Raw genomic sequence first — 27,875 nt, 5'->3', positions numbered from 1 at the left:
TTTCCCACTTTGTAGATGTGCCTGATACTAAGCAGCTTCAAAAAATGAATGGCATGGTACTAATTATATTATATTATCTTGTTAAAACTTAAGCATCAACCGAGAGAGGGAATAAAAATGTACAAGCTACATTATCCGTGAAGAACATAATCTGAAAAGCCTGCATGTTCTACCTCACTAACAGCTTGCGTCAAAGAAAATTCCCACTGAGTACGAACCTGTAGCTGTGCTTGTTCTTCTGCATATTCGATTGAATGAAAGATGCTCAGGGCATATCTCCGCCTCATCTCCAGCCGGGCCATATAAGAGCGATACCACCTTTGGATGAGGACAGCTGCTTTAATGGCTGCCAAGACATAAAGGGGCCAGAAAGAGAAGATTAACTGTCCACAACTAGTTATGCAGATCTTTGGTTCTAAAATGCTATGCGTGAATCTTGCTCTAAAACGCAGAAGGCTAATCATGGCTCACCTTTTAACCCTACAAGCACTCCTGCATTTAAAGTTTGAGATAATCTTATGGCAGGTCAGGAGAGTGCTGGTGTGCCCATGCTCTGCTTACAAGCTTCCCACAGTCACCCAGTTGGCCACCATGGGAACAGCGTGATGGACCGACCATATCTTACTTTCCTGGGAGTCCTCTTCTCTGAAGGGCTGTCTGGTCCAACTCCAATTTAAGGCAAAAGAAGGGAGAGCTGAAGTTGTTCATCAGCTGTTTGCACCTGGATAGCAGGTGGTCAGGCACACAGGGCCACCTAGGAAGTTGTTTTTCTCTCACTGTGTGTTTCTATTTAAATTGAAGTAATTATTTCTGAATTTGTATCCAGATGTCTAAATTAACACATGCTCCTCCTCCCTTAATACACCTGGGATGGGGCAATACTGGGAAGGTTTAGGAGGGGATACAAAGCTAGGATTGTCTTTGGAAGCATTGCTGTACAGCTCAAAAACATTGCCAGCTGTACAATAAATTCCAAAGCTTCTGAGGCCAAGACGCCTATGAAAGTCATATGGGTCAATATCTTAAACACATTTTTCAAGCTCACACATACAAAATATCATTCGTTATAAACAAATGTAGGTTAAAGTCTCAGGCGATGCACAGCAGCTCAAAATCTGTTTCAATGTGTGCCTTGAATTACCTGTTTTGCTGAGAAAATAGAGAAAATAGAAAATGAAAAAGAGAAAAAATAGGAAATAGGATAAATCCCAAGTCTTTGGGTCATAGCAACTTGCATGAAACAAAGGGAAGGGCATTATGAGGTCATAAAACAAATAGTGCTTGCATTGGGATTTACTAATGCAAGTTTATCTATATATATAAAAATGTAAAAATCGTGAAATTCCGTTCGACACTTTTCTCCGTAACCGCTTGACCGATCGTCCTGAAATTCTGACACAACGATCCAGGCCACTCCTAGAGCGTTGTTGGGGGCAAAAATCCCTCAAATCGCACACCTGCCCAGGTGCAGACCTGCTTTTCCACCAAGGCAAACAGCGCCCTCAAGTGGCGTAGTACCCTCCTCCACCCCCTCCCTTCCTGAGAAATCTAAGCCACACCCACAAACCAAATGACATCATCATCAACCAAGCAAGTGAAAATCCCCCATTAGGCCTTTGTTTAATGTAGGCCCCTGACAGGCTCGGGGGGGGGGGAACCCATAACAACACACTTGGGGGCATGGCAAGGGGTTTTTACTTTACCATTTAGCACCACTAACCCTCCCCCCCCAAAAAAAACCCACCAAAAAACCAACATTGTCAAGTGGAGGTTGGGGCCTGCCTGGGGGGGGGGTGGTGGCACAGGCCACACCACAGCCTTTGATTTTTGTAGTCCCCTGCACGGCAAGGGTTTTTTACTTTACCATTTAGCAACACTACCACACCAGTCATGGGGGGGGGGGGACTGAATAGATCATGGATCGGGACACATGGGGCCAGTCACAGAGATAAGGCACAACAACACAACACACCCACAAACCCCGCCTCTGCCACGAGATCCTGTAAAACAGGAGGCCTTGGCTCCATTTTACATACTAGGCCTCAGGTCTACAGCCCATTAAATACTATCCCAAATGGAGCCCTGGGTGGGAGGAGGAGCCCAAATAGGTCATGGGCTGACGTAGGGTGGGGGGATAGATAACCCTCATCAACGCACTTGGGGGCACAGCAAATAAATACCATCCTTCAAAACGTCCTGAGATATGCCGGTCATGGAGGGGGGGGGGACACAAACTGAATAGATCATGGATCGGGACACATGGGGCCAGTCACAGGGATTACGCACAACAACACACCACACCCACAAACCCCGCCTCTGCCACGAGGCCTTGCAACCACCAAAACAGCTATTCCACCCCAAGCCCCAAGCCTCTCCCGGCGGCTGCATTAATAAACGCCTGGCAGCATTAGGCAGTTGTTCATCATTTCTCCTAACACACACTTGGGGGCACAGCATGGGGTTTTCGCTTTATAATTTAGTGGGCGTTGTGTCACATGCGAGGCTCCGGTGGCCATTTTAAGTAAGGGCAGTCGTGCCCCTTTTAACTTAGGCTTTACCATGTTTCTCCAAAAATAAGACACCATCTTATATTTATTATTCCTAAAAAAAAACCCACATTGGCTTATTTTCAAGGGAGGTCTTATTTTTTATTACGCGTCCAGCCTTGCCTCTTCCTTGGGGCCCTCCAGAATTGCGCCGATAACTATGTCTTATTTTTGGGGTATGGCTTATATTGCACAAATGCTTAGACATCCTGCTATGGCTTATTTTATGGGTATGTCTTATTTTAGGAGAAACAACTGATTGTAAGCCTCTGTGTTTTGTTTTGTTTTTTTTAAAAAACCATTCACTTTCTCTCCCCAGTTTAAGTCCTCATATATTTGCAGTGGCCACCCCCACCCCATTTACAATCCCCTACCTTCCCCTTGCCCAGGCCAGGTAGATAATGTGGCCCTTTTTTAAACCCTTTGGTTACTTTTCTCATTTTACTGATTGCGAATATGCTGACCGAGGGCCCCTTTAGATTCGGAGGCCCGCCCCAAGTGGCCCATATGACCCCCCCTCCTTCTGTCTGGGCCTGTCTGTTGCTACGGGGCTATGGGCCTTCGCTATTTGATCCCCCCCCCCCCGGTTGGGATTCTTTAAGTATTCTGGGTCCCAGGGCACATCATCATCCCCTATCCTTAATCTAAATATATAGAAATGTTCACGATTCGTTCGCAGGGGCCAATGTATGGAGATACAGGGGGGAGGGGCCAACAGAGGGCTCAGACAAAAGTAAATACTGGGAAATAGAACCCAGAAACTGACAACTCCTTCTCCAATGACGGGGGCCAATGTAGGAAGATACCGGGGGTAGGGGCCAACACTCCCCAGGAACAACAGAGGGTTCAGACAAAAGTGCATGCTGGGAAATAGAACCCAGAACCTACCAGTTCCTTTTCGAAGGGTGGGGGCCAAGGTATGGAGATACAGGGGGGAGGGGCCAACACTCCCCAGGGACAACAGAGGGAAGGGTATCCTACGGAAACACAGGGATGAGCCGGGGTGGAGGGAGGAGGGGCAGGATACGTCATGGATCGTGACAGGGTGGGGGGGATCACAGGAAAGAACCACAGCAATGCGTGGCCGGGTCAGCTAGTTTAAAATAAAAAAAATGAATTTTATTATACAATAGGCACACAGTTGTAAAATACTATTTTATGCAGAAGCTTCTGAGTACAACTTGTCAAAAAAATTGTTGTAGATAATTATTTTTGGATTTTTCAAAATTTAAAACATTTGTTTACCTATAAAATATGCATTCATAGTATTTTAATAGCACCACCATATTAGTGCCTAAGAATTGCACATCAAGTTAGATTCAGCTCCAGGCAAACTGTGTGCTATAAGGTCCAAAATAAGCTACTGAGAGATTCATAGATCTTATGATATTAAACAAGTAGTAGCCTGCCTTTCGATGTGAGCCCTGGCACAGGAACATCACACTGATCACAGCTCCTGATTTGATTATTGCAATTCTCACTCAGGTAGAAGTGTTGCTTTGTTATTAAGACAATTAATTGAAACTCTAGAGACTTAGAATCAATGACATCAGTCAAGGCTATTCCCGAAAGGAACAGTCAATATTTCCAGAATCTATTTGCTATGGCAGAAGCAACAAATGGATGTTGCAGAAGAGATACAGGAAAGTGTATGAGAGAGATGGCATTGCTGAACTGAAACAGGATTGATGTAGATCAGGCATGTCCAACAGGTAGATCGTGATCTACCAGTAGATCACTGGACGCCTGTGGTAGATCAATGGCAGATCACTGGCTCCCCCCAAAGAAGCTCAACAACTTTGGCTCCCCTAAAAAAAGCTCAATTTTTTTGCCCTGTACCCCCCCCCAAATGGCGCTTTCCTTCTCCCTAAAAAAGCTCAACAACAACTTTGATCTGAATGCCTTAAAAACGGGCCTTCCTCCTCCCCAAAAAAGCTCAACAACTTTGACCTGAACCCCCCAAAAGGGGGTAGATCACAGCAAGTTTTTAACTATGTAAGTAGATCGCAGTCTCTTGGGAGTTGGCCACCCCTGATGTAGATGATTGATGTTGACTTGACGTAATCCATGAAAAGTTGCGAGTGTGGTTCCAATCCATCTGATGGCTGAGAAACGGGATTGACGTCTGTGTTTGTCACTTCAGGCCTAGCTGAGTCTAAGACAGGCCCTGCAATCCAATTCTATGCATCAATTTGTCTTCCTTCCACAAAGACTTGCTTTTCTGTTCTACACAAGGTACAAATATCTGTCTCCTGGTGGGATTTTAAGCAACGGTATCCAGATGGGGAATCTGTTTTGATGGGGGCAACCAAAACAAGAGATGCTGATGGCAGAGTAGAATAAAACCTTTGAGTGATGGCATGGAGTTCTCAGCTAAGGCCAATTTCACAGTGGAGAATTTTCCTTTCCTTTTTACTTCTCATCCCGAATTCAACCCAGGCTTTCTCAAACATAAATGATGAATGGAAAGATACGTGGACCTTTTCTCAATGACTAATGATTATGGGACATTATAGGTAGTGGCTGTTTAAAACAAACAAACAAAACCATGAGCTTTTGTTTTGCTGCCCTTGCAAGTGGTGGCAGTTTTCCTAGGTCCATCCCCACCCCCAACAATGGCTCATTGGAAATGATGTTTCTAAAAGGCACTCTATAATTTTTGCACCCTGAAATTGGTAAGTGTTTGCTTTTCTTTCCCTCTTCCCATGAACCTCCGTTGAGTCTAATTTAGAGGGAGAGAATTGCCCCAAAGATATTCAGATCCTGGCTAGTAGTCAGATGCCCAAGCAACTTGTTGGATATTCCTGAATACCCTTACTGTAATTGCAAGAATTCCAGGCTTCATATACATTGGAAGAGTGAAACCAACCACCTGTCTCCTTGATCCTTGCCCATCCTGGCTTATAAAAGCTAGCCGGGAAGGGCTGGGCGATGGGCTTCGCGGGTTGGTAAATGCTTCTCTCCATGAGGGAGCCTTCCCAGACCCGCTGAAAGAGGTGGTTATTAAACTGCTTCTTAAGAAACCATCTTTAGATCCGGCCAATATGGCCAACTATCGCCCAGTCTCAAATCTTCCATTCTTGGGCAAGGTGATTGAGCGAGTGGTTGCTGAACAACTTCAGGCACGCCTGGAAGAAGCGGACCATTTGGATCCCTTCCAGTCAGGATTCAGGCCTCATCATGGGACTGAAACTGCCTTGGTCGCACTGGTCGATGATCTCCGGCGGGCTAGGGACAAAGGTAAGAGCTGTTTCCTTGTTCTGCTGGATCTCTCAGCGGCTTTTGACACCATCGACCATAACATCCTTCTGGACCGTCTACAGGGCTTGGGAGCTGGGGGCACTGTCATGCAGTGGTTCCGCTCCTTCCTCCTGGGCCGTGTTCAGAAAGTGGTGGGGGGGATGAGTGTTCAGACCCCTGGGCTCTCACTTGTGGGGTGCCTCAGGGTTCTGTCTTCTCCCCCATGCTTTTTAACATCTATATGCAGCCGCTGGGAGAGATCATCAGGGGGTTTGGGCTGGGTGTCCATCAGTATGCTGATGATACCCAGCTCTACCTCTCTTTTAAATCAGAACCAGTGAAGGCGGTGAAGGTCCTGTGTGAGTGCTTGGAGGCGGTTGGAGGATGGATGGCGGCTAACAGATTGAGATTGAATCCTGACAAGACAGAAGTACTGTTTGTGGGGGACAGGAGGCGGGCAGGTGTGGAGCACTCCCTGGTCCTGAATGGGGTAACTGTGCCCCTGAAAGACCAGGTGCGCAGCCTGGGAGTCATTTTAGACTCACAGCTGTCCATGGAGGCACAGGTCAACTCTGTGTCCAAGGCAGCTGTTTATCAGCTCCATCTGGTACGCAGGCTGAGTCCCTATCTGCCCACTGACTGTCTCTCCAGAGTGGTGCATGCTCTAGTTATCTCTCGCTTGGACTACTGCAATGCACTCTACGTGGGGCTACCTTTGAAGGTGACCCGGAAACTACAACTAATCCAGAATGCGGCAGGTAGACTGGTGACTGGGAGCAGCCGCCGAGACCACATAACACCGATCCTGAAAGACCTACATTGGCTCCCAGTACGTTTCCGAGCACAATTCAAAGTGTTGGTGTTGACCTTTAAAGCCCTAAACGGCCTCGGTCCGGTATACCTAAAGGAGCGTCTCAACCCCCATCGTTCTGCCCGGACACTGAGGTCCAGCTCCGAGGGCCTTCTGGCGGTTCCCTCGCTACGAGAAGCCAAGTTACAGGGAACCAGGCAGAGGGCCTTCTTGGTAGCGGCACCCACCCTGTGGAATGCCCTCCCACTAGAGGTCAAAGAGAACAACAATTACCAGACCTTTAGAAGGCATCTCAAGGCAGCCCTGTTTAGGGAAGCTTTTAATGTTTGATGGATTTCTGTATTTTAATGTTTGATGGATTTCTGCATTTTAGAATTTCTGTTTTGTTGGAAGCCGCCCAGAGTGGCTGGGGGAACCCGGCCAGATGGGCGGGGTATAAATAATAAATTATTATTATTATTATTATTATTATTATTATTATTATTATTATTATTATTAGCAGTTAAGAAGGAGTTCCAGGAGAAGGAGTTCCATACATTAAGAAAAGCATTGAAAATATAAAACTATAGCTTGCTGGTCTCTTAAACCTTCAAGTCTTCTCAAACATCCCCTGCATGTCACAGGAAACGTACTGGAAACGTACCGTGTCTGTTAAGGTTCTCTTAATCAAACCTTTCTTGTCAAGATAGTAAGAAACACCCTGGCCAAACATTTGGGAGAGCAATAAGAGATGTTAATACAGTATACATTATGCCCTTTTGCACCAAGACTCTCAAAATAGGGACCAAGGTTTGATGCTTTAAAGCAGCCTCGTCCCATATGGTTTGGACTAAACTCTCATCAGTTCTAGCAAGTAGATATATACTGGCAAAGGCTGAAAGAAATTGCAGTTAGAACCATATGGAGGGGAACCAGGTTGGGAGAGGTTCTTTAAACATAGAACAACCGGTGGCTATATTATCTCAACATCTTCTTGAGTCTTCTTCATAGTGTGTCCTCCAGCAGAACCACCTGGGATGGTCCAACCTACAATCAGTATCTTCCAAATTAATGCACACCACAATAAGCTTGTTTAAGTATCACATCAGAGAATGGAAAGACCACACACAGGTTATTTACCTCTTTCGGATTTGTTCACCTGCCTCGTTGTAATAGAAGTGGCACATCCCATGACTTCAGTTGAGACTGGGGTGCTGATTTAATATTTCCTCATGGGCGATGGTTTTCTTCAAGCCATCAGCGTTGCCAACCATGCCGTCCTTATATTCATCTCAATATGCAACAGTAAACGATTCCCAGAGAAAACTACACCTTCCATTGGCCCGAATAACAGAGAAGACTGCATGACAAAAATAGATACCATATTGTTAGCCACTAAAGTGCTGAGCAGCAGAAATAATTAACCAGGTTATCTATGCACGGCTGAAGGCAGTGCAGAGATTTGCCAGTAAACACTAAGCACACTGTTCCAGATTTTGGTGCTGTTGGCCAAGCACTCCTGACTGGGAATCCTGCATTATGGGGTGGGCCAGTAAGGAATGAGACCCAAAGGGATCTAATCCAGAATAAGCAGCCACATTCTAGTGGAAAACATTGGGCACAATTGTAAATCACACTCGAGGATATTTGTGGAAACCTATATCATTGCATCAATGTGTCTATCTCGTGAGATTTGATGGAGCCAATCAGAAGCCACGTTAGAAGAGAACACGCAATATTCTGAAAAGTGAGCTGCTGGCCTGGGTGCTTCTCTAGAACAAAAGGGAGTGGGCTTGTGCAGTTACACCTGTAGAAACAGAGAGACTGGTGCTTCCCCAATGTGTCACATGCCATGTCAAGAACTACCAGACCCAGAGTTGCTGAAGTATAGGCAGAATGGCGAGAGGCATCTGCGGGAAAATCTAAAGCACCATAATACATCAGGAACATTGATCTTGGGGACAGGGTGACAAAGTGATGCTGATTTACAGGCTCAAAATACATGTAAGTAAAGGTTGAGCACAAACACACACATCATGCTGCCATGTCCGCTATAAATCAGGTAGCCAGAAACATAAGGATGTTAAACAAAGGAAATGAAAAGAAGCAAAAGGATGCTAATTAAACCTTGTTGTTTGTTTGTTTGCTTGCTTGCTTTTCAAAATGCACAAGGCCTTTCTGCAGTCTAGCTCAGGCAGTACAATTACTAGGCAAGCAGACGGACAAAAGCAAGATGAAAATGATTTCAAAATAGGGATGGTGTCAAGTGGGGGGAAGCTTCTAGATGTATTATGCAAGTCTGTTCTAATGCTTTTAAGTAATACCACCATCAGCACTGCAACACTAAGGAGAAGGAAGAGAGAGGGAGAGGGAGAGGGAGAGGGAGAGGGAGAGGGAGAGGGAGAGGGAGGGAAGTCCAATTTAGGCATTCAATGTGGGTGCATTTAAAGTGGGGGACATTAGGGGCATGTACTCAAAGTCTACCCAAAGATCGGAAGTGTGTGTTAGGTGGAGGTACTCAGAATTCCTACCACAATTGGGAACCCTTTAAATGCAGGGAGCCATCTGGAGCAGAAGAGGATCAGCTGACAATCAAAGCATGCAGGGAAGAACAAACAGAAGATGGTGGCTCCTAGTTTCAGTATTTGTCTCTCATTGGCATACAAATGTATTATCTCTCTAAACATATAGGTACTTATTTAATTGTCATGGTTGATAAGAAGGGCTTTCATAGGTGAATCTGAGAAGAAACAGGAGGTAGGAGCTAAGCTAAGCTGTTGTCTCACTAGGTGGGGCAGTAGCAATCCCACTCCTTGGCCTAGAACTAAGTCCACATTTATCAAAATCTGGCCAAGATTTCAGAGTACCGGTACTTCCTTTTTCCCACCCTCATCTAGAAAAAGGTCATTTTTTTCTGGTCACACATACACACACATATCCAGGGAATGATCACAACACATCCGGCATTGTGGAAGATGCAAAATGGTAGTCAGGTTGCCAACACAGGTATTACTGCAGCCACTTGCAGTGGTGGTGGGGGAAACAACTTTAGGACAAAAGAAAGACGCTGACCTACTAACACTGCTAATTAGTTAACCTTACTAGTGGAAAATTTCTGTTTTCCCTGGGAAAAGTTAGTCCCCTCCCACCATCTCTCTTTCCACAAATGGGGTGGGGAAATCTGAAAGGCATTTGTGCCCAGCCCTCGTTTGTACTTACAAACTGCCTTGTCTTGAACCTATTTTGAATCTTATACTCATTCCTTGAATATTATTGAAGAGACAGCAACAGAGCACGTGCAGTTTCTCACCTACTGGTCACTTGGGGTTGCCAGACTCAATAGAGGACAGGACTTCTGTGCCTTTAATTGCCCTGCTCTCTTTTGAGTCTGGAAACCTTAAAGAGAAAACAGCAGACCCTTTGTTTAATTTCCAAGCAAAGGGTCTGCTGGTTTCTCTTTAAGGTTTCCAGACTCAAAAGAGAGCAGGGCAATTAAAGGCACAGAAGGTCTGTCCTCTATTGAGTCTGGCAACCCTATGGTCACTACAGGATTCAGTACATAGAATCGTAGAGTTGGAAGGTACAAGGGTCATCTAGTCCAACCCCCTACAATGCAGGAAAATTTGCCCAACATGGAGCTCAAACCCATGACTCTGAGATGAAGTCTTGTGCCTTACCAACTGAGCTATCCTAGTTGGCTAGAAGAAAATTTTAAAGCAAAGGAAGTCTGATTTCCAGGCAAGCCTGAGTCCCAACTTTACTCATTTTAGATATGAAAAATATTCAGTGCTAAAGTGGTGTGTGTGTGTAACAAAGGGAAGTGTAATAGGAAAACAAATGAAATGCAAAGTTGGGAGCATGAGAGTCAAATGATACTCATGTTTAGGAAGTTATACTCAAGGGGAAGAGATTCAGTTCGGTTCATAATTGAAAGGAAACTTTCCTAATTTGTACTTACCAAAACAATATGCAAACAAATACAGGTATATTTCAAAATGTAGAGTTTCCCCAATGTTGTGTTGCAGTTCTCAAACAAGAGCATGTGTACAAAGCATATTAGCGAAAATAGCATACAAAATGTGCTACATTAGGAGAATCTGCTTGCAAAAAAATGTGCATAATGGGAGATGTACACAATAAAATGCTGATGAATTTCCACAAGGATTTTAAAAATAAATAAATCACAAACTGATGCAGCAATGTGCTGAGCTGAACTTAAAAATCAAGAAACTGAAACAAGATTTACCCATCCTTACTCAAGACCAAGTCTATGCTGAAACTGGAGAATTAAAAATATGCCTCTGGTTTTTAGAGGATGACTAAAAGGTAAGTGATTTCCTAAGGGGCTATGGTTTTCCCACTCTACCCTGATAGAAAATAAAGGAGAAAAATAATTCCATGTTTGCAGAAGGGTTGTTAGAAAATAAATGAATGGTGCAGACGGAAATCAATTAATATGCATTACATGAAAGAACTACCGGTATGTATTGTTCAGGAAATATGTGAATACCCCATATGTGGATCCAATACTACATTTAACACAATTCTGGAGACTGGAGTGCTGGGATTTCAAATTCTTTTTAAAGGGAAATTGTAGTTTTATTTTGCAACACCAACACCGTGAGAAGGGTGATCAGATGCAGCAGATAAGAGGGATCATGTATCTTTAACAGACCTGTGCACAGAAGAGGAAATTCTCAGGAGTCTAACATCCCTCAGCACCTTGGTGTTGTGTCACGACAAGTTTTACCTGCCACAACTCCTCCTTCTGCACAGTTTTTAAATGTACAGTTCTGTCCTCTAGCCACCCAATATCTCTGGACATGAACAGGCAGAAAGAATGTGTGGGCAGCTTAATATTTAATCTAGTTCTACCCCACATAAAATGGTGTTTACAAAACCCTAATAAACTAAAGGCAATTGATATGTGACTCTGGAGTCTGTGATCTTAGGAAAGGCTGAAAATAAATAAAATCAAGGATTTATCCAGGCTCAAACTATGGATCATAAATGATTGTACTTATTTAGAATTTTTATTTATTTAGATGTAACTAAATTTTATTTAGATGGGCTTAATTGCAAAGAAGCGTGTCGGCAATGGCATTCTGTTACATCATGCACTGCTTCTCTCCACAACATTGATTTAGAAATAAAAAACAAATGGTTAAAATATATCTACCAAAACAAAGGTACACAAAGAAATTACCTTATGTCTTCCATTGCATCAGCAGAGAGGTTTACTAGGTGTTGTAAACAAGCTTTCTTCCTGGGCAGAGGGTACAGGACGTGATATAAAATCAATGGGCATTCCAGCTTCCTTCTCGGTGGTTCACAATTGTGCTCCTCTTACAGTTATGCAGATAGAAGATTCTAGCCAGAAATAAGAGCTGTGTTCTGCAGCTACGAACAGCAGTGCAGGCACAATGATGTATTGGAGAAACCTATGTTGTTACCAGGCTCTCTCAATCTCAGGCAGATAAGTGGATGGCTAAAGTTATCTGCTTCGTATTGGAAACTGCTTCTCAGCAACAGCCATTATAGTAATAATGAACCACAAACTAGCATTATGGCATAAGATAAAGCATTTGGTAAGGCATTGGAAGAGGCACTAGATTTATAAAGGTGGGGGATGGGACAGAGACAATGCAGGTCATACTACAAGTTAATAGAATTTTCAGAGACCATTTAATACTCAGTACCCGGGTAGCCTGGTCATTTCCACAGCATCTTCTCAATGAGCTTCTGAGGACCATTAGAAGGGGGGAAAACAATGAGGGAACAAAAAGAAATCTGCAAGTCTCTTACTCTGTCACACAATACCACCACATCATAAAGCCTTCAGTTTCTAAAAGCAACAGAATGATATATATCATCAACACAATTTTAAAAGTCCATATGGCTTAAAGGGCCAGTTCTATTTGAATAAACAGTGAATGCAACTTAGGAAGTTTCCTTGAGTCAAAAAAATCTATTACTTGACTGTTTGGACTAATCGATACATGTCAGTCTACCTTTGTGGTAGATAATGAGAACAAGAAAAAGGTGAAGACTTCAGCTACATCTCAGGTTGCCTACAAAGGGGATCATGATAACATGCAACCTGAGGAAACAGCAGTGAATTTAGTTTCCTCTCTCTCCATTTCCAGAGTGGTAGTCATGCCAGTCTGATGCAGCAACAGGTCTTTGCTGACATCAAACATACCTACTTTATGAGATGGAGCAGACAGCCCACACCAGAGAATCATACATGTATTTCTAACGTGTGTATGCTTTTAACACAGTGAGTGCAAAATATATACAGACTGGTCATAGATGCCAGTCATTGGGAACAAAATGTACATTGAAACAAGAAAAAGCTAGTGCTTATTCAGCTTTAGACATGTGTTTTCTACACATTGGCCAAATGAATGCACATTAGATTCTAAAACATTTATGGTAACTTTTATTAAATGGAGTACCACTCATGCACATCATACAAAGTTCTGCCTTGTGGTCCAAGAGTCAGTTGACCCAATATGGTAACCTGACAAAGCAAGTTACATTAGGCTTAACACACCTGTTAGCAAACGCTTTGTGCCATTAACATCTGCATAGCAGGCAGAGGTCAACAGGTGGGTTTTCCACCAGCTTGGCAATGTAGTGATGGAAGAAGGCATAGTACTGGTGTCGACTCATCCTGCAGCTGTTAAACAGAGAATCCCTGCTTATTAAAAAGATTATCAGTGCTGTTGGGGATGTGAAATATTGCTGCAGATCATGGTCATGTGTCTCCTTGAGTAGAAATGGTTTCTACATCATTTGAACAAATTCAAAACCTTTTATACTATTTGCTAAACCTGAAATTCATAACCGACATTGCAGCATTCTTCTTTCAGGGTCATCAGTTTAGTAAGTGCAGAAAGTGCTTTTTAAAAGCAATGACAGGATAGGAGAGAGAGTAAACAAAAAAATAGTAATACTATGTTTGTACAGCTATTCTTTTTATCTCTCCTGAAGAATTTCATGATTCATGAGGGGTTTTTTTGTTTTTTTAAAAAAAAATCACTCCCCGAGGACTGAAGAAAAAATAAATAAATAAAAAATAAATAAAAGAAACATGATCATTTTGGTGGGCAGCAATTTGGAAGCTTCTTCTCATTAAGACAGCATGAAAAAGGAACCAGGCAAAGGCAAAAGATGGACTGGCAAACTGTAGCAGCTATCAAATACCAATCATAAAGGACAAGGCTTAGAATTAAGCGATTTTATACGCTGTTGAAAGAATATAAGAAGCTTCCTTGTACTGAGTTAGACGGTTGGTCCATCAGGGTTCTCCATGTGATGGGCAGTGGCTTCCCAATATATCAAGCAGGGAATCCCAGGGATTGAACCTACGATCTTCTGCATGCAAAGCAGATGCTCTACCACTGAGCCATGCCGCTGCCATTACTCCCAATATGGCTGTAATTATGGCAGGCCTCCGTTATTCCTGCTGCCTCTGAGCCCTGGAAAGTCTGTTTGTTTTTAATTCTTCATGCATGCACAAACATAACCGGCTCCACTACCCCACAGCTTTAGTTGACATACAGTAGTCATATATATACACACACACGGGACAGTGCAGCAAGAGTCTCATATATCTTCACCACCTTATTTAGAGAAAGGTGAGCACCAAGGTAACAAGTGGCTTCTCCACTCTCAACGAGGATTGACAGCCCTCTGCTGACAGAACACCATAATCTGCTTCAAAGGTAAACTGGAGCAAAATAGTATCTCAACAGATCTCGTCCTTCGGGGTACTGCGTTTTATGTTGTTGCATTCCAACAATATCTGCTATTAAGCACATTTATTGCTCCTGAGGATTTTATAGCACTTTTATCCACATATGTGGGTAGCGTGGAGATGATTGTTAAATCATTGTAACTAATGCTTCTCATTTCAGTTCTAGTTTGACTATTGTTATTGGTTATCAGTAGGAAGAGTTGTTGTTTAGTTGTTTAGTCGTGTCCGACTCTTCGTGACCCCATGGACCAGAGCACGCCAGGCACTCCTGTCTTCCACTGCCTCCCGCAGTTTGTTCAGACTCGTGTTGGTGGCTTTGAGAACACTGTCCAACCATCTCGTCCTCTGTCGTCCCCTTCTCCTTGTGCCCTCAATATTTCCCAACATCAGGGTCTTTTCCACGGAGTCTTCTCTTCTCATGAGGTGGCCAAAGTATTGGAGCCTCAGGCTCTGTCCTTCCAGTGAACACTCGGGGCTGATTTCCTTAAGAATGGATAGGTTTGATCTTCTTGCAGTCCGTGGGACTCTCAATAGTCTCCTCCAGCACCATAATTCAAAAGCATCAATTATTCGGCGATCAGCCTTCTTTATGGTCCAGCTCTTACTTCCATACATCACCAATGGGAAAACCATAGCTTTAACTATACGGACCTTTGTCGGCAAGTTGATGTCTCTGCTTTTTAAGATGCTGTCTAGGTTTGTCATGGGGTAGGTAGCAAGATATAAAAGCCTGAGGGATGTGCTTTCCTTTTTCTTAGGCATCCACTCTCCATCCATCCACTGACAGGGACTAGACACTTTAATTTTACACTTTAGGTATAAAGAAGGTCTCCAGCCAGTGGCATATCTAGGTAATATGGTGCAACACCAACATTTGACACTCTCCGTCTAGTTTTCGCAAGGCCAGCTTAAGCCATCTTTCAAAAGGAGGCAAGAGGCTTTGGGAGGGCCCTAAAGCCCTCCTATCTCCTTCCCAAAGCTTGGCAAGTGCTTGCCTAGCTTTGAGAAGCAGACAAGAAGACTCTAGGACCCTGTCTGAGCCCTCACACCTCTTTTTTTAAATATACCAGTACAGTGGTACCTCGGGTTACGAACTTAGTTCGTTCTGGAGGTCTGTTCTTAACCTGGAACTGTTATTAACTTGAAGCACCACTTTAGCTAATGGGGCCTCCTGCTGCCGCGCCGCCGCCGCCGTGTGATTTCTGTTCTCATCCTGAAGCAAAGTTCTTAACCTGAAGCAAAGTTCTTAACCCAAGAACCTGCTGCCCAGGACTCTTCCTGCTGTGAGTGCCCACAGGCCCTGTCCCTGCCTCCTTCCACCTGGTCTAGGGCGGGGCCTGGAAGGCCTCATAAAGGACTGCTGCCGCTGCTCTGCTGCTGGTGCTGCCCAGGGGAACTTGAAACAGCACAGAGTTCTTTTTAAAATGCTTTTTAAAGAATTTTTTATGTTTTTATCTTTTTTGGGGTGGTAGGTGGGAGGGATTTTTAGTTGGGTGTGGGAATCTGTTAAATTTTAGTGTATTTGTAATTTTTATTGTTTTTGGTTTTATTGTTTTATTGTCTTTTTTGTGTTCTTCTTTTGTTGAGTTCTTTGCTGTTTTTTACAGAGGTTTTATTTTGTTTTTAAGGGGAGGGGTCAGGGCTGCCCGGGAGGGGGTCCCAGCAAGCAAAATGGCTGGGGCAGATTCCACAGGGGGGTGTGCACTGGAACAACCGATCTCAGTGGTCACGGGTAGGAGGAGGAGTTACGCTAAGACCAGACCATGTCATTACCGAGGAGGCAGACTTAGTCGTTGTCTGAGGACTATCCCTGCCTCCAGGTCTGGTCCTGACCGGACGGATATTGGAATAGGCAAGGGATACCCACATGACCTGAAGGTGCTGCTGTGCAATGCCAGGTCGATGATGAATAAGACCACCGCCATTCACGACCTGATTGTGGATGGAGGATTTGACCTGGCATGTGTGACAGAGACCTGGTTGGAGGAAGCCGATGGGCCCGTTCTTGGCGCTGCTTGCCCACCAGGTTTCTCTTATGCACAGCAACCCAGGCCATCTGGGCGGGGAGGGGGGGTTGCAGTGATTTTTAGGAAGTCATTAGTTTGCACCAGGCGTCCTATTGGGAAGACCCAGTTCTCTGAGTGCATGTTCTGGAAGTTGGGCAATAGAGGCAGTACAGGATTCCTTTTGGTGTACCGACCTCCCCGCTGCACCAAGGATTCCCTGCCCGAGCTGCTTCAGGTCGTGTCGGATGTGCTCCTGGAGACACCTAGCTTGGTTGTCTTAGGGGATTTTAACATCCATGCCGACACGACCTTACAAGGAGCCGCTCGGGACTTCGTGGAAAGCATGGCCACCATGGGGCTGTCCCTGAATAAGTCTGGCCCAACTCATAGCCGCAGACATGCCTTGGACTTGGTGTTTACCTCTATGGATGTTGGTGATCTGACATTAAGTAAAAGCGAAACAAAAGAAGTGCCATGGTCAGATCACTTTCTGGTGCAACTGGACTTCTCCGCAACCCTTCCCCTCTGCAGGGAGGTGGGACCGATTCGGATGGTCCGCCCCCGCTACTTAATGGATCCAATTGGCTTCCAAAGAGTGGTAGGGGATGTTTTATCCCATGTCGATGGCCTTTCAGCTGATTCCCTGGTGGCCCGCTGGAATGCGGAGTTAACCAGCGCTATTGACTGTCTGGCTCCGAAGCGCCCTCTCAGATTGCATGGAGCCCGGACAGCCCCGTGGTTTTCCCCGGCGCTGAGGGCAATGAAACAGTCGTTGAGACGGCTAGAGCGCCGGTGGCGGAAAACTCATTTTGAATCAGACCGGACACGGGCTAGAGCTCAACTTCGAGCCTACCAAGTGGCAATGGCGACGGCGAAGAGGACCTTCTTCACCGTCTCCATCGCATCTGCAGAAAACAGCAGCAGGAGACTCTTCCAGGTGGTTCGCAATTTAGCGGAACCACCTGCTCCATCCGGGCCCAGTAAGGGCCACATGATCTCCTGCAATGATTTTGCAAAGTTTTTTGCAGATAAAGTCGCTCAGATTCGGGAAGAGGTAGACTCCACCGTGGGAGCAGGGCCGGGGCGGGGGAGTGCTAGAGTCCTGTCTAGTCAAGTTTTGTGGGATCAATTTCAATCTGTTACCTCCGAGGATGTGGACAGGCTGCTTAGACAAATGAAACCAACCACCTGTCTCCTTGATCCTTGCCCATCCTGGCTTATAAAAGCTAGCCAGGAAGGGCTGGGCGATGGGCTTCGCGGGTTGGTAAATGCTTCTCTCCATGAGGGAGCCTTCCCAGACCCGCTGAAAGAGGCGGTTATTAAACCGCTTCTTAAAAAACCATCTTTAGATCCGGCCAATATGGCCAACTATCGCCCAGTCTCAAATCTTCCATTCTTGGGCAAGGTGATTGAGCGAGGGCTTCCGGGTTCAGCGCCAGCGTCGATCGGCGGGGCTTCGTCTCGTCTCCGAGACGGCCCGTCTCTGCTAGGAGTGGGGAGGGCAGCGAGAGCGACGCTGCGCCCCTTAGAACCTCGGGAAGGGCGTCCCGAGGGCAATTTGCTCGGCACAGACCCAATCCGGACTCCCCAACTCTTCGGCTAGCTCTAATAAGAGCTCCGGAGCGAGGAGGGTAGAAGTCGCGGGGGCCATTTTGAGCGGCAACGTTATTCTAGCAGGGAGAAGCTTCAAGCCGAAGGCGGAGAGCGCTGGATTCTTCCGAAAATAAAATGATTGGAAAAGACTGTAAGTAACCTCATGATTTGGATTATTATAAAACAATTTGGATCTGGGAGAGAGGGGAGAAAAGAGGAAGCCACCCCCCCCCACGGCAACAAAAGAGACAGTAAATAGAAACCCGAGGCCATAAACAGAAGATTTACAATTCAAAGGATCCCTCAAAGGCATCAAAGAGAATCTCCCCTTTGATGCAGGGTGAAAAGGGGAGAGAGACTGCGGTTTATGACTGCTCTGCAATAAGAGGTACAGCCTAAGAAAAAAAACCTTTCCACTCGGGAGCCGGCAGCCCAGACAACCCAGTGAGTTGTCAGGATTTATGAGTCAAATTTTACTTCACTTTGTATTTCTGGACTTTGTGGAATCTCTTTTTTGGCTTAAGTGTTTGTGAAATGTGAGTTCGAACTTTATTGTTAATAAGACTTGAAGAATGCAGCCAGCTTGTTAAAATGGAGTCGAAAAATAAACTGTGATCATATTCCACCCCACGTGACAAGTTTTGACCTTGGCAGGACTGAAATATGTCAACAAAAAAGTGTTCCCCTGAGTTCCAGCGGTCTGTTTTGACCTTAATGTGGGAAACAAGAATAGAGTTATGTCAAGAGGAGACACGACGGCAAGAGTTACAGGAAAAATTCCAGGAGGTGATGGCGGAATATGATTTTTTAGGAGATGAAGCTTTGGACACTGAAAAAGATGAATGTGAGAATGACAATGATGGGGAAGGAAAAGAAGAAGATGAGGATTGTGATGATTCAACACAAAATGAAGCACACCACGAAAAAAATGATGACTCTACTCTACAAAAAGTTGGATGGAGTGCCCTGCTTTTGAGGGGGGCACGATTGGTATCATTGGAACTCCAGAACGCCCACAGGGAAGAAGGAAAAAATATGCAGAGAAGAGAAGAAATTCAGGGGTCCTGTATGGTGGCCTGGATGACAAAAGACTGTAAACAGGGGGTGGGGTGAAGGGAAAGTGATGTTGTGATTAAGGATGGATTAACAGGTTTATAACTGGTCTGCTGATTTTGGAATTTGCTGGATTGGGGGGGGAAGCCGGCAATCGGGGATGTAAGGTTAAATTGAGAATAGTTATAGTTTTAAAAGTGAATGGATTTTGGAAAATGTGAAAATATGGAGGCTTATAGAGGGAGAAAAAACAAAAAATTAGGCACGGGAAGAGAAAATGGGAGTTTGATTTCTCAGTGATTTGAATATTAGATGAAAATGTTAACAATTGATTTATAAGTTGTATAAGATGCAAAGGTGTATTTTTATAAAGTAAGAAACTGTTGCAGATGATAAAAAAGGGATGAAAACCGGGGAAGGGGGGGGAGGGGAAGCCAACAAAATATGGTTTTACAACTATGAATGCAAGAAAATTTTTTTGTTTTGTATTGTTTTTTCTTTTTTCTTTTTTCGCTCTTTCTTTTTTTTTCCCCCTTTTTTCTATTTCTATTTTTCTCTTTTTTTTTTTTGGTATGACAATAGATGGTTGGATGGATGTCCTCCTGCGTACTGCCCTGGTTTGCTGGAGCTCCCTGGTGGCAGGGGGGGGCTTTGGGGTCAGGGGAGGGGGGGGAGGACAGAAACCCAAGCATAAAATGGACCATCTCTGACTGTTCACATACATGGGATACTTCTGTGGCAGGGGAGGACCCATGTGGGTGGGTAGGAAGGAGGTGGAAAAGGGGTTTAAGTATGTACCTTTTTTTTTTGCTTTTTTGTATTTTGTAAAATTAATAAAAAGTATGTTCAAAAAAAAAAAAGGTGATTGAGCGAGTGGTTGCGGAACAACTCCAGGCACGCCTGGAAGAAGCGGACCATTTGGATCCCTTCCAGTCAGGATTCAGGCCTCATCATGGGACTGAAACTGCCTTGGTCGCACTGGTCGATGATCTCCGGCGGGCTAGGGACAAAGGTAAGAGCTGTTTCCTTGTTCTGCTGGATCTCTCAGCGGCTTTTGACACCATCGACCATAACATCCTTCTGGACCGTCTAGAGGGCTTGAGAGCTGGGGGCACTGTCATGCAGTGGTTCCGCTCCTTCCTCCTGGGCCGTGTTCAGAAAGTGGTGGTGGGGGATGAGTGCTCCCCCATGCTTTTTAACATCTATATGCAGCCGCTGGGAGAGATCATCAGGGGGTTTGGGCTGGGTGTCCATCAGTATGCTGATGATACCCAGCTCTACCTCTCTTTTAAATCAGAACCAGTGAAGGCGGTGAAGGTCCTGTGTGAGTGCTTGGAGGCGGTTGGAGGATGGATGGCGGCTAACAGATTGAGATTGAATCCTGACAAGACAGAAGTACTGTTTGTGGGGGACAGGAGGCGGGCGGGTGTGGAGGACTCCCTGGTCCTGAATGGGGTAACTGTGCCCCTGAAAGACCAGGTGCGCAGCCTGGGAGTCATTTTAGACTCACAGCTGTCCATGGAGGCACAGGTCAACTCCGTGTCCAGGGCAGCTGTTTATCAGCTCCATCTGGTACGCAGGCTGAGTCCCTACCTGCCCACTGACTGTCTCTCCAGAGTGGTGGATGCTCTAGTTATCTCTTGCTTGGACTACTGCAATGCGCTCTACGTGGGGCTACCTTTGAAGGTGACCCGGAAACTACAACTAATCCAGAATGCGGCAGCTAGACTGGTGACTGGGAGCGGCCGCCGAGATCACATAACACCGGTCCTAAAAGACCTACATTGGCTCCCAGTACGTTTCCGAGCACAATTCAAAGTGTTGGTGTTGACCTTTAAAGCCCTAAACGGCCTCGGTCCGGTATACCTGAAGGAGCGTCTCCACCCCCATCGTTCTGCCCGGACACTGAGGTCCAGCTCCGAGGGCCTTCTGGCGGTTCCCTCATTACGAGAAGCCAAGTTACAGGGAACCAGGCAGAGGGCCTTCTCGGTAGTGGCACCCACCCTGTGGAATGCCCTCCCACTAGAGGTCAAAGAGAACAATTACCAGACCTTTAGAAGGCATCTCAAGGCAGCCCTGTTTAGGGAAGCTTTTAATGTTTGATGGATTTCTGTATTTTAGAATTTCTGTTTTTTTGGAAGCCGCCCAGAGTGGCTGGGGGAACCCGGCCAGATGGGCGGGGTATAAATAATAAATTATTATTATTATTATTATTATTATTATTATTATTATTATTATTATTTCTGGGTTAGCGGAGTCTGTAACCTGAAACGTCTGTAACCTGAAGAGTAAGGTAAAGGTAAAGGGACCCCTGACCATTAGGTCCAGTCGTGACCGACTCTGGGGTTGCGCGCTCATCTCGCATTATTGGCCGAGGGAGCCGGCGTATAGCTTCCAGGTCATGTGGCCAGCATGACAAAGCTGCTTCTGGCAAACCAGAGCAGCACATGGAAACGCCGTTTACCTTCCCGCTGTAGCGGTTCCTATTTATCTACTTGCATTTTAACGTGCTTTCGAACTGCTAGGTTGGCAGGAGCTGGGACCAAGCAACGGGAGCTCACCCCGTCCCAGGGATTTGAACTGCCGACCTTCTGATCAGCAAGCCCTAGACTCTGTGGTTTAACCACAGCACCACCTGGGTCCCAACCTGAAGAGTAATTAGACGGAAATCTAGTCTGAATACTGTAGGGTCTGTTGGGGTACATTCACCACTGCCCTTTATATTTTATTCCAGATCAGAATCATATATTTTTTTATTTTTTGCAAATTTATTATAACGTTAGTACATATACTGTGTGCAAGTTATGTGGTAGCACTGGGTTCAATATTATAAAGTTCTAAGGGGATTAAGAGTGACGGACCCCCAATTCATGATGTTTGTTTTATTCTAGTCAAGTAGTTTTAAACAGATGTGGCAGAGGTATTATAAATATACATACACCTACATCTCTCTTCTTCTTCACTTAGTCCATATCAGTAGGCCTTTTCATGAATGTATAACTGGGAATAAAAGCATGTGGTATTTCAGGAGCAGGCAATCTAAACTATACCTGTATCCCAGGTTTTCCAATATGGGTCAAACAGAAAGATTATTCCTTCTGTGAAGCAGCTGAGATGATATTCTCCATTCCACTAGATCAGAGTTTTCCAAACTACGTATTGCATGTGTTAGTGTGTCGCATGAACGCTCCCCGCGCCCCTCCCAGGGCTGGAAATGTTAAACTTCCGGTTTGCTAGTAAAACTGAATTACTGTGTCGCAAAATGATACAAGTCTAAAAAGTGTCACCAGCATGAAAAGTTTTGAAAGCTCTGCACTAGATGGCAAAGCCCCTTCAGAGTCAGTAGGGCAGCCCCACTTCCTAATGGTTAGTACCGGTAGCTTATAAAAGATTCAGGATCCTTTCTTGCTCAGAAGATCCTGCACCTTTAAGACCTGAAAGTTAGTGCAGAATTCAACAGTGCCAATACCTCAAGAACCTCTTCTCATATGAGTTGACCTGGACCCTGCAATCATCTTCTGGGGCTTCTTCATGTGCCCACTCCACAAGGGGTATGGAGGGTGGCAAGGCAAGAAAGGCCTTTTCTGCAGTGGCTCCGTTTGTGGAAAGCTTTCCCCAGGGACGCTTGTCTGGTGTCTTCATTACATATCTTTAGGCGCCAGGTGAAAAACATTCCTTTTCAACCAAGCCTTTGGCTGATTAAACATTCTATGCTATTTTAAAGGTGTTATGGGGGCAGTTAATGGTTTTGTTTTGTATTTTGTGTTCTCATTTTGTATTATGTAAAGGCCCACCCTCTGATCTTCATATTAAGCTTACTGTATATAGATTGCATTGCATTGATACACACCCTTTTCTTCTTTTTCCAAATTGTGAAATGCAAGGAGTGGCTAATTTGCTAAATGACTCCAAAACCAAACTTGTGTTGAATATGCTGCAATGAGGAAGGAAAGTGCAATTAGTTTTGTTTTTGACTCAAGCCAGAACTACCGAAGACAAGATGAAGGCTGCAGCCCTAATCCCGTTTACCTGGGAGTAAGACCCATTAATTTCCAGGGGACTTACTTCCGAGTAGACCCGGTTAGGCTTGCTCTGCTAAATAATATTACTATTCGGATACCGATACCGGTAGACCTGCACGACCGTGGCGGCTTTTTCTTTTTTTAATCTAACCCCAATTATCACAGCAATCATCCCTGGGACCGTGAGCAACAATCGTAATTCTTTCCTTGATTTATGTTGGCAGCGGAGTAAGGAAAAGAAACAAACATTTCATACGTGGAAGTAACTTAAGGCAAACCCTGTTTTTTTCCCTTCTCTGCATTGCCGCGGAAACGCAGCCCCTCCTCCTCCTCCCGGCGCGTCTCCGCTTGCACTGGGCGAAGCCAACGACAGAGCAGGAAACGGCCGACACCGCGAAGAAGGAGATTGGCGGGAAAGGGAGCCGTCGTGACGGTTCCATAGTGTAGTGGTTATCACGTCTGCTTTACACGCAGAAGGTCCTGGGTTCGAGCCCCAGTGGAACCACTAAGTTGTTTTTTCTTTCTCTCTCATAATTACAGTATTTGCATTCAAAAAAGGTAAATGGATTGCTCAACTGAGCGGAACTCAGGGAGCCTCTGTCCCGCCTTCTCCTTAATCTGAATCGCCCCGGGAGAATGCACCCAAGCGTAGGCTGCGCTTACCGGTATTAAGAATGGCGCGGGGGAGGCACTCTGTACGCGCTCAGGGGCACCCTCGATCAACACCACTTCTTCTTCAGCCACGGCCCGTGACGTTCAACAAAGGCTGGTTAGGGGGCCCAAACGCTCAATCGCAGTAAGATTCTTCCTTACGCCTCCAGCAACCATAAGGAGGGGCCGCGTTTATCATTGCAGACTCCCACCCGTCCCAGGTGCCATCGAAAGGGCTGGCGGAGGGGGAAGAACTAAGAGCATACGTGGGAGGGAAGAGAAGCAGCTTCTACACTGGACGGCGACGCCCCTCGATCTTCCCCCCACGGGTGGACACGCAACTGCATTGCAGTTGTAACGTGTGGAAACGCAAACACGCTTCATGATGCTACTACTCTTTCCTCCTGATTTCCTAATCCCACCGGCAGCCATGTAGGCTGCGGGAGCACTGCGCTCACATTACACCCATGCAAAGTGGGGTTAGGAAAATAGCATGTAGAGAGAGACTGATGAGTTGGCTGCAGGCAAAAGCTGGCGCACGCCGCGATCCCTGGCCTTCCCCCGGGCCGCGCGTTCCTCTGGGTTGCCAAGGGAATCGCACCCCTAAAAGGAACTAGCTGGAGGCGGCCGAAAGCAGCGCAGTTCTGCTCGCGCCTGCGATCATTGCATTGCATGGCTGCTGCTGCCGCCGCTGCCGCCGCCGCCCACGCTTCGGCTCTGCGGCAGAAATGCAGAGCAGCCTCGACAAAGATGCGGGGGAGGCGAGGAAGCTCGCAGGAGGCGCGTCCCACGCGGATGCGCCAAGGAGAAGCTGCTCTGGGTGTTCCCTGTTTCATAAGATCACGTATTCCTGGGAAGAAGAGGGAGGGGGGAGGGGGAGGGGGCGGACAGGTTGATTGAAAACTATAGTGCTGCACCAGGCTCTGCATTTTAAAATCAGTGAGGCTGCTGCAGCCCTAAACACGCTTTTATAAAGGGACCAAGGCCCTTTCCTCATGCTTTTGAGGAAACACACAACACGCGTTCGCTCAGCGTCCCTTCACATGACATCACTGCCCTTTGCTCTCTGGATTTTTTTTAGATTTGTATTTTTCTCACTGTATGGTAGCTTCAAGTGTTCTTCTTTAAAGAACAGCACTCTGCTAGAACTGAAGGTGGCAAGACTGTGTTTCTCTAATTCTTTAGGGATTCTTTGTGAATGGGCCTGAAGGAAGAAATTTTCCTAAATCAGGTTAGCTCAGTCGTGTGCCTGTGTTTATATTTACGCAACGCTCCAGTGCCGCAAAATGCAGTTGTGATCTGTTTTCATGATGATACAGAGGTTTAAAAATAGATTGGAGTAAGGAGGCTGGATTGCAGGGAGGGTCAAGCTGTGTGGCATGGATCATTTTTCATCTGGGACTGTTTTGTGACAAAATGGCACATTGTGGTCATATGTGATCATACTATATATGCTGAAAAGAACGACAGGCAAGTCTACACAGTTGCTACTGAATTAAGAACCGTACTGAAGTAAGACAGGTATCTCTGCCTTTGGAATGAAGAACAATTATACAAGGATCACAACCAAAATGCAAAATAATCTTTAATCAAAATTATTTAAAAAATAATAATAATCCAGACAACCCTACCCATGGCTGATCTGAATTTGTAGATACGAGACTTTTTTTTTTAATAATTATTTATTAGATTTTCCAAATAAACACATTTAAGACATTATACAAAACAAACAAACAAACAAACATTCAAAATACATACATCACTCTTTTAACCAATCTTATTATTCTTAACCAAAAACATGCTCCGCCGAGCTTGACTTCCCTCCCTCCCCTCAAAAGGTTTTCTAATCAATTCTTATCTCGCAGTTCCTTTGTATCTAATCTTAGAATCAATTCGTAGGATTTATTTCACGCCTGCAAGTGTCTTCAAACCCTTACAGTTCATTTCCATATAATCCACAAATTTACTCCAATCCCTTAGAAACCTTGTCTCCCTCTGGTTTCGAATCCTGCTAGTCAGTCTCGCTAGTTCTACATATTCAATCATCTTTGTCTGCCAGTCTCCAATTGTCGGTAAGTCCTGGGTCTTCCATTTTTGGGCTAATAGTGTCCTCGCCGCGGTTGTCGCATACAAAAAAAGGGTACTGTCCTCCCTAGTTATCTCTTGGCCTATCAGTCCTAACAGAAAGGCCTCTGGTCTTTTCGGAAAGGTATACTTAAATATCTTTTTCAGTTCATTATATATCATTTCCCAATATCCTTTAACCTTTTCACATTTCCACCACATATGATAAAAGTCCCCTTCCTTTTCATTGCATTTCCAGCACATTCTGTTACTCATTCTATACATTTTTGCTAATTTCACTGGAGTTAAATGCCATCTATACATCATCTTCCAAACATTCTCTTTCAAAGCAGTACATGCTGTAAATTTTATTGTTTGGTTCCATAATTTCAACCACGCATCATATTCAATATTATGCCCAAAATCCTTAGCCCATTTTATCATTACCTCTTTCGTCAACTCATCTTTAGTATACCACTCTACCAGCAAGTTGTACATTTTGGACAACAATTTTGTTCTGCCCCCTAGCAACTCTGTTTGAAATTTGGACCTTCTCTCCTCAAAACCAATTTTTTTATCTTTCACAAATACATCATTAATTTGATGGTATTGCAACCAACTCGTCAAGTATACTTTAACCTCTTCATACGGTTTCAATTTCCAACCTTGTTCCGATTGTCTTAAAAAATTTTCATATGTTGGTCTCTCACCTTCCATATTCACTTTTTTCACTATGATCACTTCCATTGGTGAGATCCACCATGGCGTCTTAGTCTCTAACAAGGCTTTATTTCTTTCCCATACTTCGAATAGCGATCTTCTTATCACATGATTCGTAAATCCTTTATGGGTTTTTTTCTTATCATACCATAGATATGAATGCCAACCTGCTCTGTTGTCGAATCCCTCCAAATCCAACAAGTCCGTATTTTCCAATGTTATCCATTCTTTTATCCAACAGAGACATGACGCTTCAAAGTATAGTTTCAAGTCTGGCATGGAGAATCCGCCTCTTTCTGTCTTGTCTACCAATATTTTATATTTTATTCTTGGTTTCTTCCCCTGCCAAACAAATCTTTGTAAATCCTTTTGCCAGAATTTGTAGATACGAGACTTGGCAAACTTAAGCAAAGTGGAAATGTATGTACTTATTACTGTGTACAGTATATAAATTTAATAAATGATAATACTTATTTCTGTGTATTACATTTATAACTTTCCTTCTCCAAGTTGCTCTGAGTAGTCTACATGGTGCCTCCTCCTCCTGCAACCTTCTTAGGCAGCATGGGGCCGTTGACACAACCAATCCAGTGTCTTAACACAGGCACCCCAAACTGTGGCCCTCCAGATGTTTTGGCCTACAACTCTCATGATCCCAGCGGTCAGGGATGATGGGAATTGTAGTCTGAAACATCTGGAGGACCGAAGTTTGGGGGTGCCTGATCTAACACTTATCACTCAGCTCCACAGTAAGGCTGCTGCTGCTGCTGTTGTGACAGCTAAGGTGTCCAACTCAACGTTTAACCCAGAGTTACAGGATCGGTTCCTGTTAATGCAGTCTGTCAATGTGAACAGGGTAGTTCTGACCACCTGCTTGTTACCGCCTTCTCCATCATGGCTTATTAAAGCTAACCTGAGTACAAGGGAGGTCCATTCCCTTTTTGCCTCCTGGGGGGTGGGGGGTGGAGTGGGGGCATTATGTTCTAATCTGTAAAATATATTCTAAACTGCTTCCATTCAAATGGTATGTTATTTTATGTGGGTCCATTAAATTTCTTAAGCGGATGCATATTAATTTCAGCTGTTGTGTGTATCATCTCCAGAGCAGTGTGTGTTGGTTACGGAAAAACCTTAAAGTGCAAGGAAGATAAAAATCCCAGACCTTTCACATTATACCGGTACATATGTCAAGGACCTGTCAGACCCAGAAGATTTAACCATGTTTTGTGTGTTTTAATCCCCTAATTCCTGTTCCATCAGTATATATCCTTTTATATATTTTTTTTTTAAAAAATGAATACCGCTTTGAGATTTTAAAAATATCAAGTGGTTGGTAACTGTTTCTAAAGAAATAAATGTTTTGTGATGCCTAGAAGAACCATTACCCTTGATGATTTCCTTCAAAGCTGATTGTAGCTTACTGTAGTG

At 44.8% G+C, this 27,875-nt stretch overlaps 1 protein-coding gene and 1 non-coding gene across 3 annotated transcripts in view; one reads left to right on the top strand and one right to left on the bottom strand.

Annotated features, from left to right (window-relative positions):
• PPEF1 (protein phosphatase with EF-hand domain 1) overlaps positions 1 to 24,231 on the bottom strand; it is a 52,208-nt gene extending 27,977 nt beyond the window's left edge. Inside the window, exons 1-4 of one of the 2 annotated variants that reach the window (XM_060273513.2) lie at positions 23,676 to 24,231; positions 11,783 to 11,842; positions 7,717 to 7,936; positions 219 to 346 (exon numbers count right to left, since the gene is read on the bottom strand). In XM_060273513.2, coding sequence (XP_060129496.1) covers positions 219 to 346; positions 7,717 to 7,768 — 180 coding nt within the window. In that variant the 5' untranslated portion in view covers positions 7,769 to 7,936; positions 11,783 to 11,842; positions 23,676 to 24,231. Of the gene's footprint in view, positions 1 to 218; positions 347 to 7,716; positions 7,937 to 11,782; positions 12,430 to 23,675 lie in introns of those variants that run through there. The other variant, XM_060273514.2, reaches the window with a different exon arrangement.
• TRNAV-UAC (transfer RNA valine (anticodon UAC)) lies at positions 23,445 to 23,517 on the top strand. The gene has a single exon. It is a non-coding gene; the product is annotated as a tRNA-Val (tRNA).
• Positions 24,232 to 27,875: the final 3,644 nt, after the last annotated feature.

Source organism: Zootoca vivipara, chromosome 4, assembly GCF_965207765.1.
Source record: "Zootoca vivipara chromosome 4, rZooViv2.hap1.1, whole genome shotgun sequence".
NCBI classification, from domain to species: Eukaryota; Metazoa; Chordata; class Lepidosauria; order Squamata; family Lacertidae; genus Zootoca; species Zootoca vivipara.
Note: the sequence above shows the minus strand (reverse complement) of the source record. Positions and strands in the feature narration are given on the sequence as shown.